Raw genomic sequence first — 15,658 nt, forward strand, 5'->3', positions numbered from 1 at the left:
AGGGGATGGGTCACTAAACAATGAGCCCCCCTCGTCAACCTCATTCAACCTCAAACCAGCTGACAATCTGCCAAGCAGTGAGGGTCAAACAGGAGGTAATGATATGTCAGGATCAGCTTCTCAGGTCCAGATACAGCCCACTGAAGCTACTGGCGGTATCCAAACTGATAAAAAAGAAGAGGATAACTTTTGCAATTATTATGTGGTATGATTTACGAAAAGTTGTAACACATTAACAAACAGACAACAAACAACAAACTAACTTTGATATAGTGTGGCGGTTGAGAAACATTGCTGAAACCACGTCAGCATTGAAATAGGGTGCAAACGTTTGAATTTCCAAAGCCCCTTTTATCGCGGGCCAAGCATGGGTGAAATATAACCTGAAGGTGTCAGTTTTATCTATCTACATGATTAAGGGTCCTATATATAAGTAATTCTTGAAATCGGATCTAACTATACATGGACATCCTTGCTAAAACTATATTCATTTTCTTCTTTGTGTATGGCCAGGAAAACATGGAAAATTGCATGGCTTTGAATTCCAAAACTGGCTTGTAGCTGTTTATAAGCACGTATATGTATGTATATATTCGCTATCCACCACAGCACAAGCAAAGTTAGTTTGTATATCAAGCAAATTCCTTTGCCCTATATCCCTCTAACGATTATGTTTAGGGAGGCTTTTGTACATACAATTAATTTCGATTAGATTGTTACTGTATGTTATATACTACTAGTATATGTAATATTCCTGCCTACTGTAGAGACCTGTAAAATAAGGTTATCTGGGTTTAGAGTATGTACGAAAGAAGGTCATTTCTGACGTTGTGATAAATACAGTAATGAATGCAGACCATGGGTGTGAGTTTTTTAATGTTAAATTGAATTCATTGCATGTGCCTTTCTATTTTCTGTTGGTATTATTAGTACGTGGAGCAATCTATAATGATTTCATCGATGAAAGTTAAGATGCTAGGTCAAAAATGATGCATAGTCAAATTCTTAGGAATAAGATAGGTTCATTGCAATGTTCCCCCAGTGACGTCCTTCATATTGCAAGATTGGTACAATAAGAAACGTCTACTTGACTGACAGGAACAGTTATATTTACCACCTAGTCGCTATTTTGTCATACATTTTGGCACACAACTTACAAATTGATTTACAATCATATTGCACTTTCGAATTCCTTGATATTTGCTCGAAAATCAGCAGCAGAGCAAAATATTATTCACAATGTATATATCTACACGTTAATCAATATCTACAAATGCGGAAGTTATTATATATTAATTGTATCACATGAAATTGAAACCATTATTGCTTGACACTTTGTTACATTTTCCTCCCTTGACTATCAAGATCACATGAAGTTGATATCGGAAAATTGGACTGTATATATGAGTACAACATGTGTTTATATTGAACCTCTTGTCAACTCTACTTAGTGTCATCAAGTGTATTTAGTAGCTACTGCCTTTTTTATCCGATGTATATGGATGTCATCATTAAAGGTAATATGCATTAGTACGCATCATGAGAAACAGATTTCATCAATACAATGGATTCCACAAGGCGAGGTGGAAATCATTACAAAACGTCAGCGAAAAACAATCAGTACCAATGTATATCAGTATGAATTATACTGATATTAGCACAATATGTCATTTACAAGACTATTAGAATTATGATTCATTGAGAAAAATCTTTTGTTTCACGTGCCTTTTTGATACCTCTGTTAAGGATGTTAAAGAGGTTGCATTTTCAACTCAAGAAGGTGAATGCATGGTTAGATTGTCGCCATTTTGTCATTCTGGTAGGCTTTACATATTGAAAGGATTGAGTTACCCAATTCCACTTCGCTAATTGGGTGTATTTCTGTGACCAGTCAAAGGAACCGACTACGCCCTATGATCACAGAGGTAGATTATTGTCATTTGTCATTACATCAATTCAGACCCTAAGCCTGACGTAACACCACCAATAGCCAGTGCACCACCGGCTATTGGGTTCGTTGCAACAACCGCACCAGCTAGAGCGAGGAGCGCCTTTGACGCATAGTTAAGGGCTATTTTAACGCCATTATACACGTTAAGCTTCCACCCCTTTCTCTGCCATGTCGGCTCGTAGACTTTGGAATTATCGTTATAAAATGCAACCTGATTCGAGCGGTTCCCTGAGTAGAAGGTCCAACTGGAGAGTTTCCCGTAGACTGCAAGCTGAAGATTGCTCTTTACCCAGGAGTGTTCCTGGGTGACATATCTACAGGCTGCCCTCAGATAGTCCGCATCCGATGACGTCGCGAAGTCGTCGCCTCTTCTCCTTATTTCAATGCGCAGTCGCTCTTTTATGATGTCCTCCGTGACCTCGCCCCCACAGTGAACCGTAACGTCAGTATCCTTCAATGCAAAAAGGGCTGTATCAACAAATTGTAAATTTTGTGCACATGCATACGTATCTATTTGATTATCCATCAATTTTTAACTTTGTCACAATGCTGTGAAGAAGGCAGAAAAAATAAAGTATAACACAATACATCTTGTTTTATGGATTCTATCCAACTTAAAATGACACAATCAAAGTATAATTGATAATTATACTTAAAGTAGATAAGTAAATTTGTATTAATCATAAGACAAATATATAATGATACAACTTACAAAAGTATAATACAATTAATACATAATGCATAAAAGGTATTTACTCACAGGAATTTTTCCTGTTCCTTGCCCCATGCTGCACAATACCTGCTACGCACGTCAACGATTCTGGAATGTGTGATCCTAGGTCTGACGGAAATATAAAGCTGTCAGTAAGTTCGGTAACTCAGCTATTAATTAGTTGTATCATTCTCCGCTGTTATTTTCTGGTTCACATTGTGCCTTACATGGTTTGAAAGAAAAGCTGTTATATGAATTGTCTTTTCAAAAATGAGCCTTTTATAACGCCAAGTTAGCTTATTCGTCTGCCGATGTGAATATTTTCTATATCAGAAATTATACAAAATCTAAGTATACATGCATGGAAATGACTTGCATGTTGCATTCCACTGTGGGGCTTGTGAACTAAATGAGCTTAAACAAACAGAATCGCAAGCTGGATTTCATGGTGATAAACGCGATGTTTTGGTGATATACGTACACGACACAGACCTTTGTACTTTGAATTTCGTGTGATCGTGTGAATGCCAAGACGAAGCTGATATTTTCACAGCAACTTTTGACAATGTCCCATGCCATTTATTCCAGGTCAATCTCATAAATGTTGCACAATATGTGCTATTCATTAATGCACTATCAAATCTATCCTAAAGAAATAATAAGATAAACTTACCAGTCAATCTGTGCTATTTCGGCGACAGCACCAGCCTCAATTGGTATTTCTAAAAGTTTTGCTCCAAAAATATTCTGAGCCCTGAGTGCATTCGTAGTGATCCGCCGCAAGAATATAGTTCTCAGTCAGCAAACATGAAATCTCAAAGTTGTTTCGTCAGAATGTAAGATCGTTCTCAGAATACAGGTCTTCATTGTATTATACAAAGTACTCTCAGATTAGTACTGATTACAACCTGTACATTATAGAGAAACGACCTAGTGTTTTGCGTAGTAATTTTAGCTTCGTTTAAAGTGACGCAGTTCGGTGATGACTCACTTTTACGTGCTCACTAGGATTTTCATGGCTGCATTATATACTTTCACTTTAAAGTGAGAGTCAGACAGTCCAAGTTTTCTGCTTGGCAGTCCAGTCTCGGGAGACTATCATTTCTGTGCCATCCGCAGAACTTCTCAACAATACAAGCGTTGAAATATTTCTCGAAAACGACTCTCAATACGGAGAATTCGGCGACGATTTTCTGACAGGAAACAGGTATTTCTATTCTACATCATTTATCGTATGTATTGTCTTTGATTAACGGTCAATGTTGACAACAAGTATGTGCTGCAACGAATGCTCAATGTAGGATGGGTGACTAGGTTCCTGAAAAGACAAAAATTCATAGACGCTATGCGGTACTGGGTCAAGCGTCATGCTTGAAAGTTGAAACTTAAGTTGCTTGCGTTGTATGGGAGTAACGTGTCGACAAGTATTGAGCTAAACTTGTCATGAAACCCAGTGGTGTGTTAGAGGGCTCGGGCGGAGAAAATTATGCAAAATACACGACCTGGTAAAGGGCCATAGTTAGGGCGGTGTGGCTTGAAGAAAACGTGCATGTGCATGGAAACAGATTGTTTGTAGGAAACAGTAACATTGTTTAACTTTAATGGATCCTGGACCAAAGTTCAAGTCGGCTTCAATTGTACATATCATGGCAACATGTTATCAGCTCATGTTAGTACACGCAGCCCATTCTTTGACATCTGTAACAAAATATGTTGAAATCTAGATACACAGCGGAAAATGGGCCAGTCAATGAGCACTCCCGCGGGGTCAGCGGAAGGTCAACGAAGCCAAGATCAGGCATCCTATGGTTATGGTGTAATGGTAAATATATAACTTGTTGTTTCTACAGCTTGCTAGTAAAATATGTGAACTTTTACTATATCCCGGACATAATACGGTCTTGACATTTGGGTCTGATAAAAATGAATTCACTTTTTTAAGAAGCAAAGTTTTTCTTTCAGACGGTTGAAGAGATCAACAAACCTAAACTTGGGAAACTTATCATTGAGTACTGTGGAAACGAGGGGACAACAGACGATGAGCGGACAGCAAGCCTTCGCAAGTTACTGCAGCGAGCAATCACTAACCTGGAGCCCCTACAGAAGCAGTACCCGGGGGTATGGAGGGATGCAGAACTCAAGATATTTGACCTGTATGGGAATGGGTATGTGGTTAAGTCTGGGCAGGGTTCTGTCAAGTTTGTAGCACTGATTACAGGGAAAGGTGATGTTGAGCTTAATAAGATCAAAGACGAGAGTTGGTGGGCCTCCATGAAATCTCTGTTTAAGAGTCAAAATACTTCACAGCTTCAGATAGGGGGTGCCCCTACTGACCAGAGGCCGTCGAATAGTGGTTCACAACCAAAGGAGGGTCAGGTAGATAATGCTTCTCTTATGGTCCCAGGAAGCCCTGGTGAAGATGGGGATGGGGCAGCTAAAGGGGAACATCAGGACCAGTCACCAAGTGGGCATGGTGGAGGGGATGGGCCACTTAACAATCCGCCCTCCTCATCAAGCTCGTTCAATCCACAACCAACTGACAATCAGCCAAGCAGTGAGGGTCAAATAGGAAGTAATGATATATCAGGATCAGCTTCTCAGGTCCAGCTGAAGCTTCTGGGGGTAGCCAAACTGCTAAGAAAGAATTAGAAGAGGGTGGCTCTACTATTTGCAGTTGTTACATAGGATAATTCACAGACATCCAACACGACTCTGATACTTCGGCTACCGGAAAGACATTTTCCAATCATATGTAAATCATGGAATAACTGTGTATGCCCCATCAATTTCCTTTTGGTGAATAGGAAAAAAAGTCTTATTTGTGGCCACTGTATCCAACACCGGACGTTATTGTCCTGCTCCCTGTACCTTTAATGGTAAGAAATCACCATTGACAGTACCAGTGCATTTTGCACGGTATTTAATCACAATCAACAGTGCCTGTGCACTTTTCATGGTACTGAAAGATCATCAGTACCAATGCACTTTTAATAATATCTGGTGTATTTTAATGATGATAAAAGCATCATCATCAGTACTGACATGATGCACTTTCCATGGTACTGAGAATCATCATTAATAACGTATTGCTCTTAAATGATAGCCTTTCCCTAAGCCATCTGTCTTAAAGGATTAACGTTGCGTGTAATGTGCACCATGCAGGCAACCTCCACAGAACCACATTCAACTGTAAAGAAGTTATGAAAAGTTGCAAAGCTTAAAAATCGTGTCTCAGTGTCATCATTGTAACTGCTTCCTTGAAAACAATTACGTACACAAGCTGTACCAGTAGCCTATTTTTTTGTCATATACCCCTTGAGGGTGGACATTATATTCTCCCCTCACCTCAAAGTATATGTATGTATTGTTAAGGCCTAAATATCAGGCACATCGTAAGTAAGAGGATGTTACAACATTCAAAGGCGTCAACTACATGTACTTTCATCAAGAAGTATACAAAAATGTAGTTGACAACTGAGCAGGGAAAAAACGGGACCTCTTAGTCGAAAATGTGATATTAATACTGTAGGCACGTAAACCAGGGCATGGTTACATGTACTAGTTGAAGAACAGGGAACACCATGGGGTTCTTTTCCTGAAAATGTCATAGTAGTGTATGACTAGTGGCCTTCAATGTAGCCTTCCGCATCATAGAAACCGGTGTTTGTACCATTTCCTGTTCATGCTAATATATGCTTACAACACTTTCTGTATAGGTGTACAAATATGTATGTCAATAAGTGTGGATTTAGTGTATACTTGCAAGACAGAGGAAAAACAAAGGAAATCATCTTCACTTTAATATCATCCAGAAATTTACAATACTCATACGCAGCTATATATGTATATATCACATATCATTAGAATTTTATGAGAAGTCTGGCTTTTCTCATGAAAAACATGACCATAGTCATCATTATCTGACTGAAGCAGCAAGATTAAAACACCAAGAAATAATTAAAAAATCCAACACTTTGATACAATGAGTACTGGTGCAGGAGTAAAATACAATGTTGTTTACTTCAACAAAAGGCAGATGTGGGATTGGACTTCTTTTATACATCTGTTATATTTTGTAATGGTCTGCATTTTTGAGGAGAGACAAATGCAGGCCACTTAAGGACAAACTTGATGCAACAAGAATGTATGTGACAGATGGACCCTACATTTGACCCTTTGAGATAATATTTTATGTTACGTATGTCTGGTAATTCACTGTTTCTGTTTTCACCATTGCACCACAGCATAGTATAAACAGCTAAAATCTGAATGGCCACTCAAAATCTTGATGATTTTTATTTGTTGAGCAAAATACTAAAAGACCCACACATTCTACTTTTAAGACTATTCTTAATATCCAATTCACTACATATGAATTTACCTACGTGTAAGTGCAATCCAACTATAACTATGCATGTTTTGTTTCGTTTTAGCCCTTGTGAGAATACGCACTGAAGAATGTCAGGGAATATTTCCATGTATCCCTCCACCACACACAAAAAAGGAAAACATCATGGTAAAAAAGCCGCAGCGCAATATGAAAATTATTTGAGGTAGCTTCAGAACTCATTGCCCCATGTGACAATGAGCACAATACTGAAAATGCTCTACCAGTAATTTGGCAGAGCAGAATTTCAAGGTATACTGAGAACAGCAAGCAGATTGGCAATCCTCACTTCAAGAAAGCAAATTTGCCAAGACTTGCTGATAAGTATTCATGATCATTCTTTTAACAGCGCAATTTCTAACACAACTTTCAGAAAATGTTTTGATTAGATGTTCAATATCTCTTCCTCTACTGTGAACATATCTTATAGACTTAAGTATCTATTTTCTTACAAATGTTTTTGAATAATTTGCTTCAAATTGCCCTTTGTTATTAACTACAAGGAGAAAAATCTAAAAGTTTTCAAATTTCAAACTATAATCTAAAATCAATGATCTTTTGAGAATGTTAGTATGTAAAACTGCCCTCTCCCCCGATACATCCTACTTAGGCCACAAAAACAAATTATAGACATCAGCCTTTACATTTTGATGTACCTCAACAACAAGCTAAAAAAATTGCTGATACTAATTGGGACAATAGCAACCAATGATACCTTTTTTTTGTTTCAGGTACAAAGAAAATGATCATTGGTTGTTACACTCTGTTTTGTCAGCTTGATTCTTGTTACAACATTTGACCATGGAATTCATACGTTTTATACGTGAGTGAGTGAGTTATACGTGAATTCCACAGCTGAGAAAAAGGATGTTGATTTGACCTTGATTGTAGACATTCCATCCTATTTATGGCTGTAAATACTAGTGTATGATAGGCAAGTAGCCTGGGACCCTTACTACTGAAAACATTGCTTCCAGAGAAGGGACTAACGGTTAATAGTTATAAGTTGGTGGTGCACAAGAAGTCCTTTCACAGCCAAGGAATTCCAGAGTACTGAATTCCCCAACTGTGCAATTTAGCAATCCGTTGTCTCCAGATATACCCACAGGAAACCAAGCTTACATGGCCTTATATGGATAGGATACATGATAAAATGGCCTCTATACTATAGAATCTTTTTCATGATAGCATTTGGCACATCCATGGTGTCATCTGACACTAGCACAATGTCATATGCTTCCTTGTATTTTTCTAACCTCTCCTCAATCTGAAACAAACGAAAAAATTGGCAAACATTAGTGACAATAAATTTGCATGATAAAGTAATCGTTATTTCATGTTATACATCTTACAACTGACAGAAAATGGCTAAAATACACCACAAAAGTTCATACTTCCCTCCAAAAAGGAATGTTACCAGCACATGTACAGAACAATGATTTTGATTGGCTCTAATTTTGGTACAAAAGAAACAAGCCAGATGATTGGTTCTGAAGAATCTTGTGTCCAGAATACTACATTACTGCCCTGGGTACAAGATTGACCATTGCAGCAACCCCACCTAGGAATTTTATCCAGAACTGCAGCCACTCTATTTCTGACTTGCTCTACATCTAGGGCAAAAATCCAAGGAAATAAAGAAGAAGGCTTTAATGTAACTTATTGGCAGAAAGTCCTCTTTAACTTAGGAAGTCTTCCTTTCTAATGCTACAATTGCAAAAAATAAGAAAACATCATCAAACTCACATTGTCATTGAGAAACCCTATCTTGAGGATATGTTGCATGTTAGGCACCCCGTCCGCCATCCTGAGATCTCCCATTGAATCCCCCATCAGGATGATGTTGCGGCGCTCCTTCAGCGTTGTGAAGTAGTCAGAATTCCGCAGGGCCCCCTCGTTCTTGTTGTACGTGTGCACAAGGTCCCCCTTGAAACCCACCAACATACCCTATTGACGAAAAGATCAGGTTTAACTTTAACTTACATGTATTTGCAAGGCTCAAAATACTGGGTGCACAAACGTTGGAGCTGTACACCATTAACTGTGGTGTGAAATTTCAATGTAAGCTACAAAAACATGGGTGATTCATGCAATTTTTCAAAGCTCCAAGTTCAAGCTGTGTTGCCACAGTGCATGCCTCAAACATTGAGTGCCGCACACCAACTTCCGGATTCTGCCTACAACTCTGGACAAGAAAATCTTTCTTCCCTTATCATTTTGGTGACATTCTACCTTATTCTATGTTGCATACCCAAAATTTTCTATGCACCTAAATTCTTAGGCTACACCTATTCCAAGTATTGAATTTTGTAGCCTTTTTTAGGGTAGGGAGTGTAAGGAGCCCCAGTAGAACTAGGATGGTACTAGTACCCAGGCTATGAATTTTGAGCCCTAATATGATATTCAAAGTGATATTCTGAGAGGACTACACCCACATCATGGTTGAAGTCCATGTAGTTGGACACGACCCTCATGTTGGCGTACATCTGGGAGTGCTGCTTGATGATCTCCTCCAGAATGTCCCCGATCCCTGCAGAGAAGATCAACATCGGCACGCTGTGCTCGTGGAGCGTGTGGAACTGCCAATCACAGCCATCTCTGGGGGAAAACAAACAAACAAACAAAGGTCAGTGTACTGAAGGTCAGAATCTATGGGTTCCAAAGTTTTAGAAAGAGACTTTGGAAAAGGCGGCTGCATATCCCTTTTTCTCTTCTTGTTTTCCATTGAAATTCTAATTCATTTTACCCATGGGGTAACTTATATGTGCATGTATATCTATTGCTTTTAAAAACAGGCTATCTAGAGTATCAAGTAAACGGACAGTGGTTTCAAATTGCAATGCATATCTAACCATCTGTATCTAACCACTTGATATCCCTAAATTCTATTTTTCAAAACAATGGATATAGTTGATGGATGATGGTGAACTTGTGTTTTTTTACACACACAAAGAATCAGTGCTCTCACAGCACAAGTAAATCAGACTTAATCTTTACTCTAAGAGAAGGCAAACAATGTTGACAAGATATAAACTATTGTTAAGAATTTAGTAATTCTCAAACACATCATTGTGAGAATTTTTTTTTACCACGGATATCTCAGATGGGTCTTAGCATAAGAGGCATTATGGAAAATGATGTCAGGGGTCAGGCATGTAAGGTCATAGGTCAAACCCGAAGGGGGAGGGGAGAACACGCGGTAACAAACCTCATTCGAGCATTTGACTCCTTAACAGCGAGGGATAGATCAGACTGCTTCAATCCGCACTCAACGAGAACTCCGGTGCCTTTTGTATACCTGATGACACATTGTAAACTTCAACATCACAAACAGTTATCACTTATACACTCACATGCACGTGTAAACTGCACTGTTCCCTGACATGGAAAATGTCAAAACTGCCTTTTGTTCAAAAGGCATAATTGAATTTCTTTGCCTTTCTCATCATTTCTATTTCTGAGTGACAAAAATTTTTGGTGAAGAAAATGTTTTGAAATACATGACCATTTCTGTTCATTCTTCTACCATGACAGGCAACAAGCAGTTGACAGGTACATGTTCTTCATTGTTTCTACTGTGATACAAACCTGAGCATAGCATTAGACTCCCTGACAGCTCTGGTGAGGTCTTCCCTCCGGAAGTTGCATGCAACAATTGCTGACTGAGCCTTTGTCCACCTAAGTGTGAATTTTTGAAACCTCAGCTCTGTCATAATATCACCAATACAAACTTAGGGAAAAAAGGTTAACGTTTTTAGACGTAACATACATAAAAAATTTTGCAATGTTGCAAGATTTGATGTTTTATAATAGATTTTATCATGACTACTGTACTATAAAAGAGAAAGAAACGTTACGAGAAAAAGCAATTAAAAAAAGATATACTACTTATTAGCCAGTTACTGCTACTCCTTTTCATCTCTTTTTAATACAACACAGAGATATGTCTGTGAAAGGCAAACTTCTGACTGCCAAAATGCAAATAATACCATACAAAAGTAGCTGAGAACTTACAATTAAGAAAAAATAATTGGTGGAAACTATAAACAGTGAAATATTTGGAAATGTACAGACAGTTGAACACTGTCAAGCAACATTCTATATGTTTGTTATAAACTTACCACTCCATCATGAAGGGTATCTTTTCCTCTATTGTCATCTTGGCATTGATCTCTATAGGGTAGTAGGTATCTCTCAATTCATCCAGCTGAAGAGAAAAACAATTATGAATTTTATGGTAAGTTGTATTCACTAACAGGTATAATCATCCAGCATGGCAGATAAAACATTTGTACTTAAACCTTACGTCTGTCATAATCATAATTCATATTACAATTCACACAAGTACAGAAGTAAAAGTAACGACCATTCAAATACATTCTCCTATTCAGAGTCTTGCCTGTGGTCTATAAAATATACCTTGGGAAGTCTCAGCTAAACTCTGATTGGCTGGCAGTTGGCTAGACGCCATGTCACAAAAGTGGAAACATTTAATCCCAGCCAGTGGTTTGTTACCAAGGTATATTACATAGGACGAGGCAATGGTGAAGCTCCACATACAAAAATGTTTAAATTTTGAATACTTACAATTTGTTTTTTGGACTCAGGCACCAAGCTGGAGTTCTCTAGTACATCTGAAATGGGACAGGAGGTTACAGTTTAGTGGAAAAAGTGAGAGAAAAAACACCAAAATTGATATATTTGTCACCAACATTTTGGCATATGGTATTCCGATAAGATCTAACCATTCCACTATGGTCACCTTACACTGAATTACATGCAAAACAATTCCATTTGCTTGTAATGATTATGGAATGAAACAATACAGCATAAGATATCACATCACAGACATGCAACATGCAAAAATGCACTACTCAGCAGTTGTGGGGGGAGGGTGAGGGTGGGGATCTCCAGTTCCAGGATTTGGGAAGAATTACCTCCGCTTAGGCATGATAGGTAGATTTTTTTGAAAACTTTTGAATTTCTTCTTCATGGGAAGACTTTACCCCATATCTTTTTGCTTAGCCTGCTGTGCAGCAGTCATAACGATAGGCTGCTGTGCAGCAGTGCTCCTGTTGATAATTTCAGAAACTGCAGATAAAAATGATGAACAATATGCTGCCTTGGCGGAGGTTTTGCGCTCTACAAATGCATTTTTACTCTTATAATTTTTGCATGTTCCAACTCACTGAAACTTGCAGCAACTCTTGTGCCTTTGTAGGCCCATCTGGTGATTGTGTAGTCAAAATCAGTGATGACCTAAGATAAGAATTAACACATATGAAACCATGCGGCTTGCGGGGACGCATTTCCCTAGAGACTTACTGTGACACGTGGCACACCGCTTCCCATTGATGGAGAAACGAGACAATGTCATGTCAAAGTCCGTGATTATCTGGAAAAACGGTTGGAGAGACAGAACAGTGGTTTATTTTACACTTACAGATAATGACTAGAGGCTATGACACTGACATCCCCTTGACTTTGGATTAAGGACACAACAAACTACTTGTGTTTGCCACTGAATTTGAGAGCTAGGAAAATCTATAACAGAGGGAGGCATATATTATGAATACACTTAAGGAGAAATGTTTATTTCATTTTTTACATGATACACCACGGTATTGAAGAAAATGCACAAAAGATAACTAACACATGAAACACCAGGTTCACAATCAGTTCACAATGACATGATATATTGTATACAATCAGTACTGTCATTGTTAGGGTATTTTGATTTGGCTATCCCCACTAATATTACTTTTCGAAGACTACTTCATGCTTACTCATTTAAAAAATCTCATCATGTATAACTGTATGTCATGAAAATAATCTTTTTAGTGAGACATTAGTTAATGACATGAACTGTATGCCTCAAAGTGTAAGAAATGTTTTTACTTAATTCTTATGACAGACTCTGTCCTTCAGACCACACTACTAGTTAGTAAGCACCTGTAGTTTACTCTTGCCATCCTGAATCAGCTGACACAGCAGTTTCTCCACTCTCTCTGGATCCCTGATGTGGACATTTTCCTTCTGGAGTTCATCCATCTGTGGAGGATGTAAAATCACATTGTGAACCTTAAAGTTTGAAGTTAAACTGATAATAATATGGAAAAACCCTCTAGTTTGGACTGTTTCCAAACTCATGTCCAGTTGCTTGAGTACCTGTTTTTGGCACATATTATTAATACCTGGATGTCTGACCTTCTTTAATGTATATATTATTAATTCTCATTATCATAAAAGAAGATACAGCACTACAAATGAGTGTGGGGTCTAGTGATACCTGTGTCCTTCACATGTAGTAGTTCTTAAACCCGACAATCTCCTTATCCCTCTGACACAAATTTTATGCTGAAAGGACGACTCTAGAGGTACTACAGAGGTTTAAAACTGCTTACTAGTAATTTGCATATTGTAAAGTCAATTTACACCTGCAGATTTCTCGTGCAGATTTTTGGCATGGAGAAAATCCCTGCCCTTCATTTGGGACAACCCCTTGAGGGATCAAGTGCTCATGAATATTCATGACTTCAGCTCCCCTCCAAAACAGATGATGCAACTGCATCAGCTGTTTCTATAAACAGACCCCACTTCGGTCATTGGCATCACAAACCAAATTAGAACTGACCAAAACAAACCCCCAATACCCACTAAACCCCCTTGTTTGTGAGAGCTAGATAGACTAGATGCACATCTTATAGAGGACATCTAACGGTCAAATTCAAAACAAGTTGTCTGTCATGAATAGCCATTAGAGAAATGAAATTTTGATTGATGCTTGGTCCCATGGAGAAATCGAAGAATTGGTCGATCAATCAACGAGTAAATTACATGTATTATGGAAATTTAGGCTGATATCTGACCTACATTTTGAGTATCATATTTTTATGCATGACGTATATCACATCAGTTGAATATAGGTTACTAGTACTACTGTAGTCTGGGAAACATCCTTTCTTTTTACTTTATGCTTGCTCTCTAGAAAGTGAAAATTATTAATTTGCAACATACAAAACCAGCCCCTTGCAAAATCATGCATTTTGTGTCTGGAACTTTACTACAGAATGCAGTTCTGTATCTGTATCTATATAGCAGCCCCTTGGCACAACACACCAGCTCCAGTGTTGTTGTTTCTAGTTCCAAGGTTGGCACGTTGACATTAGGATAAGGTCAGGGTTACAGGGTTCATGATGACCAAAGGTTGCTGCTTTAAACAAAAATAGCAACAATTCCTGCACTGTAAGCTCTGTGGGCAGTTAGGATGTTTTGGTTGTTGAGCAGAGAGGACAGAACCAGGTGCAGAAGTTGGGGCTTCATTACAATCTAATTCAAATCATTTCATTGTTATTGATGATCAATTAACATCTAAGGGAATACCTACAGTGCACAAAAAACCTATTGATCCAGTATAATCTCTATTTGCATGTCCCGAGCCCTATTAAATAATTAAGTCACAAGGTAAATTTCTAGACAACTAACTATTCCAGTCCTGATCATAATCATTTGCAAGACAAGATTGTAAGGTGTGGTTTCTCCCAGCCATATGCATCATAATCTGATTGTTTGGCAGGGCAATCAGCAACCTGTGTTCTGATCACATTCCTTCAAACTTTCTGTTCTCAAATGAATGGTCTTTTTCTGCTCTATCGTTTTTACCTAGAAAGTAATGAATGGCACCTGCTATATTTTCGACATAGTTGACGTAACGTCAGTTATAATATTGCGTAAGTTACTGTACAGTATTGTTTTCCTTATGACTGTCGTTGAGTATGCAAATGTGCCGTTACGGCATTCGATGTAAACAATGAATAGTGGCCAATTAGTAGTTGAACAAACCGTCAAATAAAGCCCTGGTAAACAAACTTTTTTAAATCACCCACCATCTCAATGATCTTGGTCCGTTTCTTTGGGCGCCGGCCGGACAAAAGGTAGCCGGCCAGAGCGGCCCCGGCCAGGGCACAAGCGGCCCCGGTCACTATTGCTGCCGTGGTGTTCCAGCCCGATGTCCGCGCCATAGCTTGTCAGGAAGGAGAAAGAGCTAACAGACGGTTCTGCAGGATATTTATAGAGGGAACGGGACGGATAAATACAGCAGAGCGACGCCAGAAATTTTAATCTATGGATTGACCGGTAGACGATACCATTCAGAGGTCATCGGATGAACACAACAAAACTATCTTATAAAAGATGAAATAACTATAATCTAATCATTATTTCACTAAGAAATAATTTTATTACACTTATACTTAAAAATATAGTATTCTAATGAGTTTAATAGTTCAGACAAGTCTGATTATTCGTTATGAGATGTATTTTGTGATCCCCTACTATAGAATGGACTCAGCAAATGACCTAGCAGGGATAATGCATTTTATATAGATAAAAACATATTAGAGAATGGGAATGGAGTCTGTTAACTATGATAAACACATTTTGATACACTGTTGAATCTGTTATGTAGACTTTAAGCCTACTGATATTAAATATCTATATTTGTGACTGATTATTTGTATAGGTAATCCAAGTCTTGTACAGCTAACGGAATGTCCCGCTATTTAAGAGGGGCAAACCAAACATAGTGCCTAGGTTTAATAACAATAAT

General features: G+C 38.3%; 2 protein-coding genes and 1 long non-coding RNA gene across 6 annotated transcripts; 1 reads left to right on the forward strand and 2 right to left on the reverse strand.

The window, feature by feature from the left end:
- Window positions 1–54: 54 nt before the first annotated feature.
- Window positions 55–3,407, reverse strand: LOC118405694. Its single transcript, XR_004829929.1, has 3 exons — window positions 3,337–3,407; window positions 2,712–2,792; window positions 55–2,402 (listed from the first exon to the last, which is right to left on the reverse strand). It is a non-coding gene; the product is annotated as an uncharacterized LOC118405694 (long non-coding RNA).
- Window position 3,408: 1 nt separating this feature from the next.
- On the forward strand, window positions 3,409–7,161 carry LOC118405693. Its single transcript, XM_035805308.1, has 3 exons — window positions 3,409–3,870; window positions 4,388–4,485; window positions 4,626–7,161. The coding sequence occupies exons 2-3, from the start codon at window positions 4,402–4,404 to the stop codon at window positions 5,310–5,312; spliced, it is 771 nt and encodes a 256-aa protein (XP_035661201.1). The 5' UTR covers window positions 3,409–3,870; window positions 4,388–4,401; the 3' UTR covers window positions 5,313–7,161.
- Window positions 6,449–15,198, reverse strand: LOC118405692 (cytosolic 5'-nucleotidase 3-like). Of its 4 annotated transcripts, none has more exons than XM_035805307.1 (9): window positions 14,937–15,198; window positions 13,003–13,101; window positions 12,240–12,309; window positions 11,638–11,684; window positions 11,172–11,257; window positions 10,259–10,348; window positions 9,486–9,648; window positions 8,797–8,997; window positions 6,449–8,317 (listed from the first exon to the last, which is right to left on the reverse strand). In XM_035805307.1, the coding sequence occupies exons 1-9, from the start codon at window positions 15,069–15,071 to the stop codon at window positions 8,216–8,218; spliced, it is 993 nt and encodes a 330-aa protein (XP_035661200.1). In that variant the 5' UTR covers window positions 15,072–15,198; the 3' UTR covers window positions 6,449–8,215. The 4 variants fall into 4 exon arrangements, with proteins under 4 accessions (XP_035661200.1, XP_035661199.1, XP_035661198.1 ...); XM_035805306.1 differs by lacking the exon at window positions 10,259–10,348 and adding an exon at window positions 10,639–10,728; XM_035805305.1 differs by lacking the exon at window positions 12,240–12,309 and adding an exon at window positions 12,376–12,445 and having other exon boundaries at window positions 14,937–15,197.
- Between the last annotated feature and the right edge of the window lie 460 nt (window positions 15,199–15,658).

The sequence above is a fragment of the Branchiostoma floridae genome, chromosome 18, assembly GCF_000003815.2.
Source record: "Branchiostoma floridae strain S238N-H82 chromosome 18, Bfl_VNyyK, whole genome shotgun sequence".
Taxonomy (NCBI): domain Eukaryota; kingdom Metazoa; phylum Chordata; class Leptocardii; order Amphioxiformes; family Branchiostomatidae; genus Branchiostoma; species Branchiostoma floridae.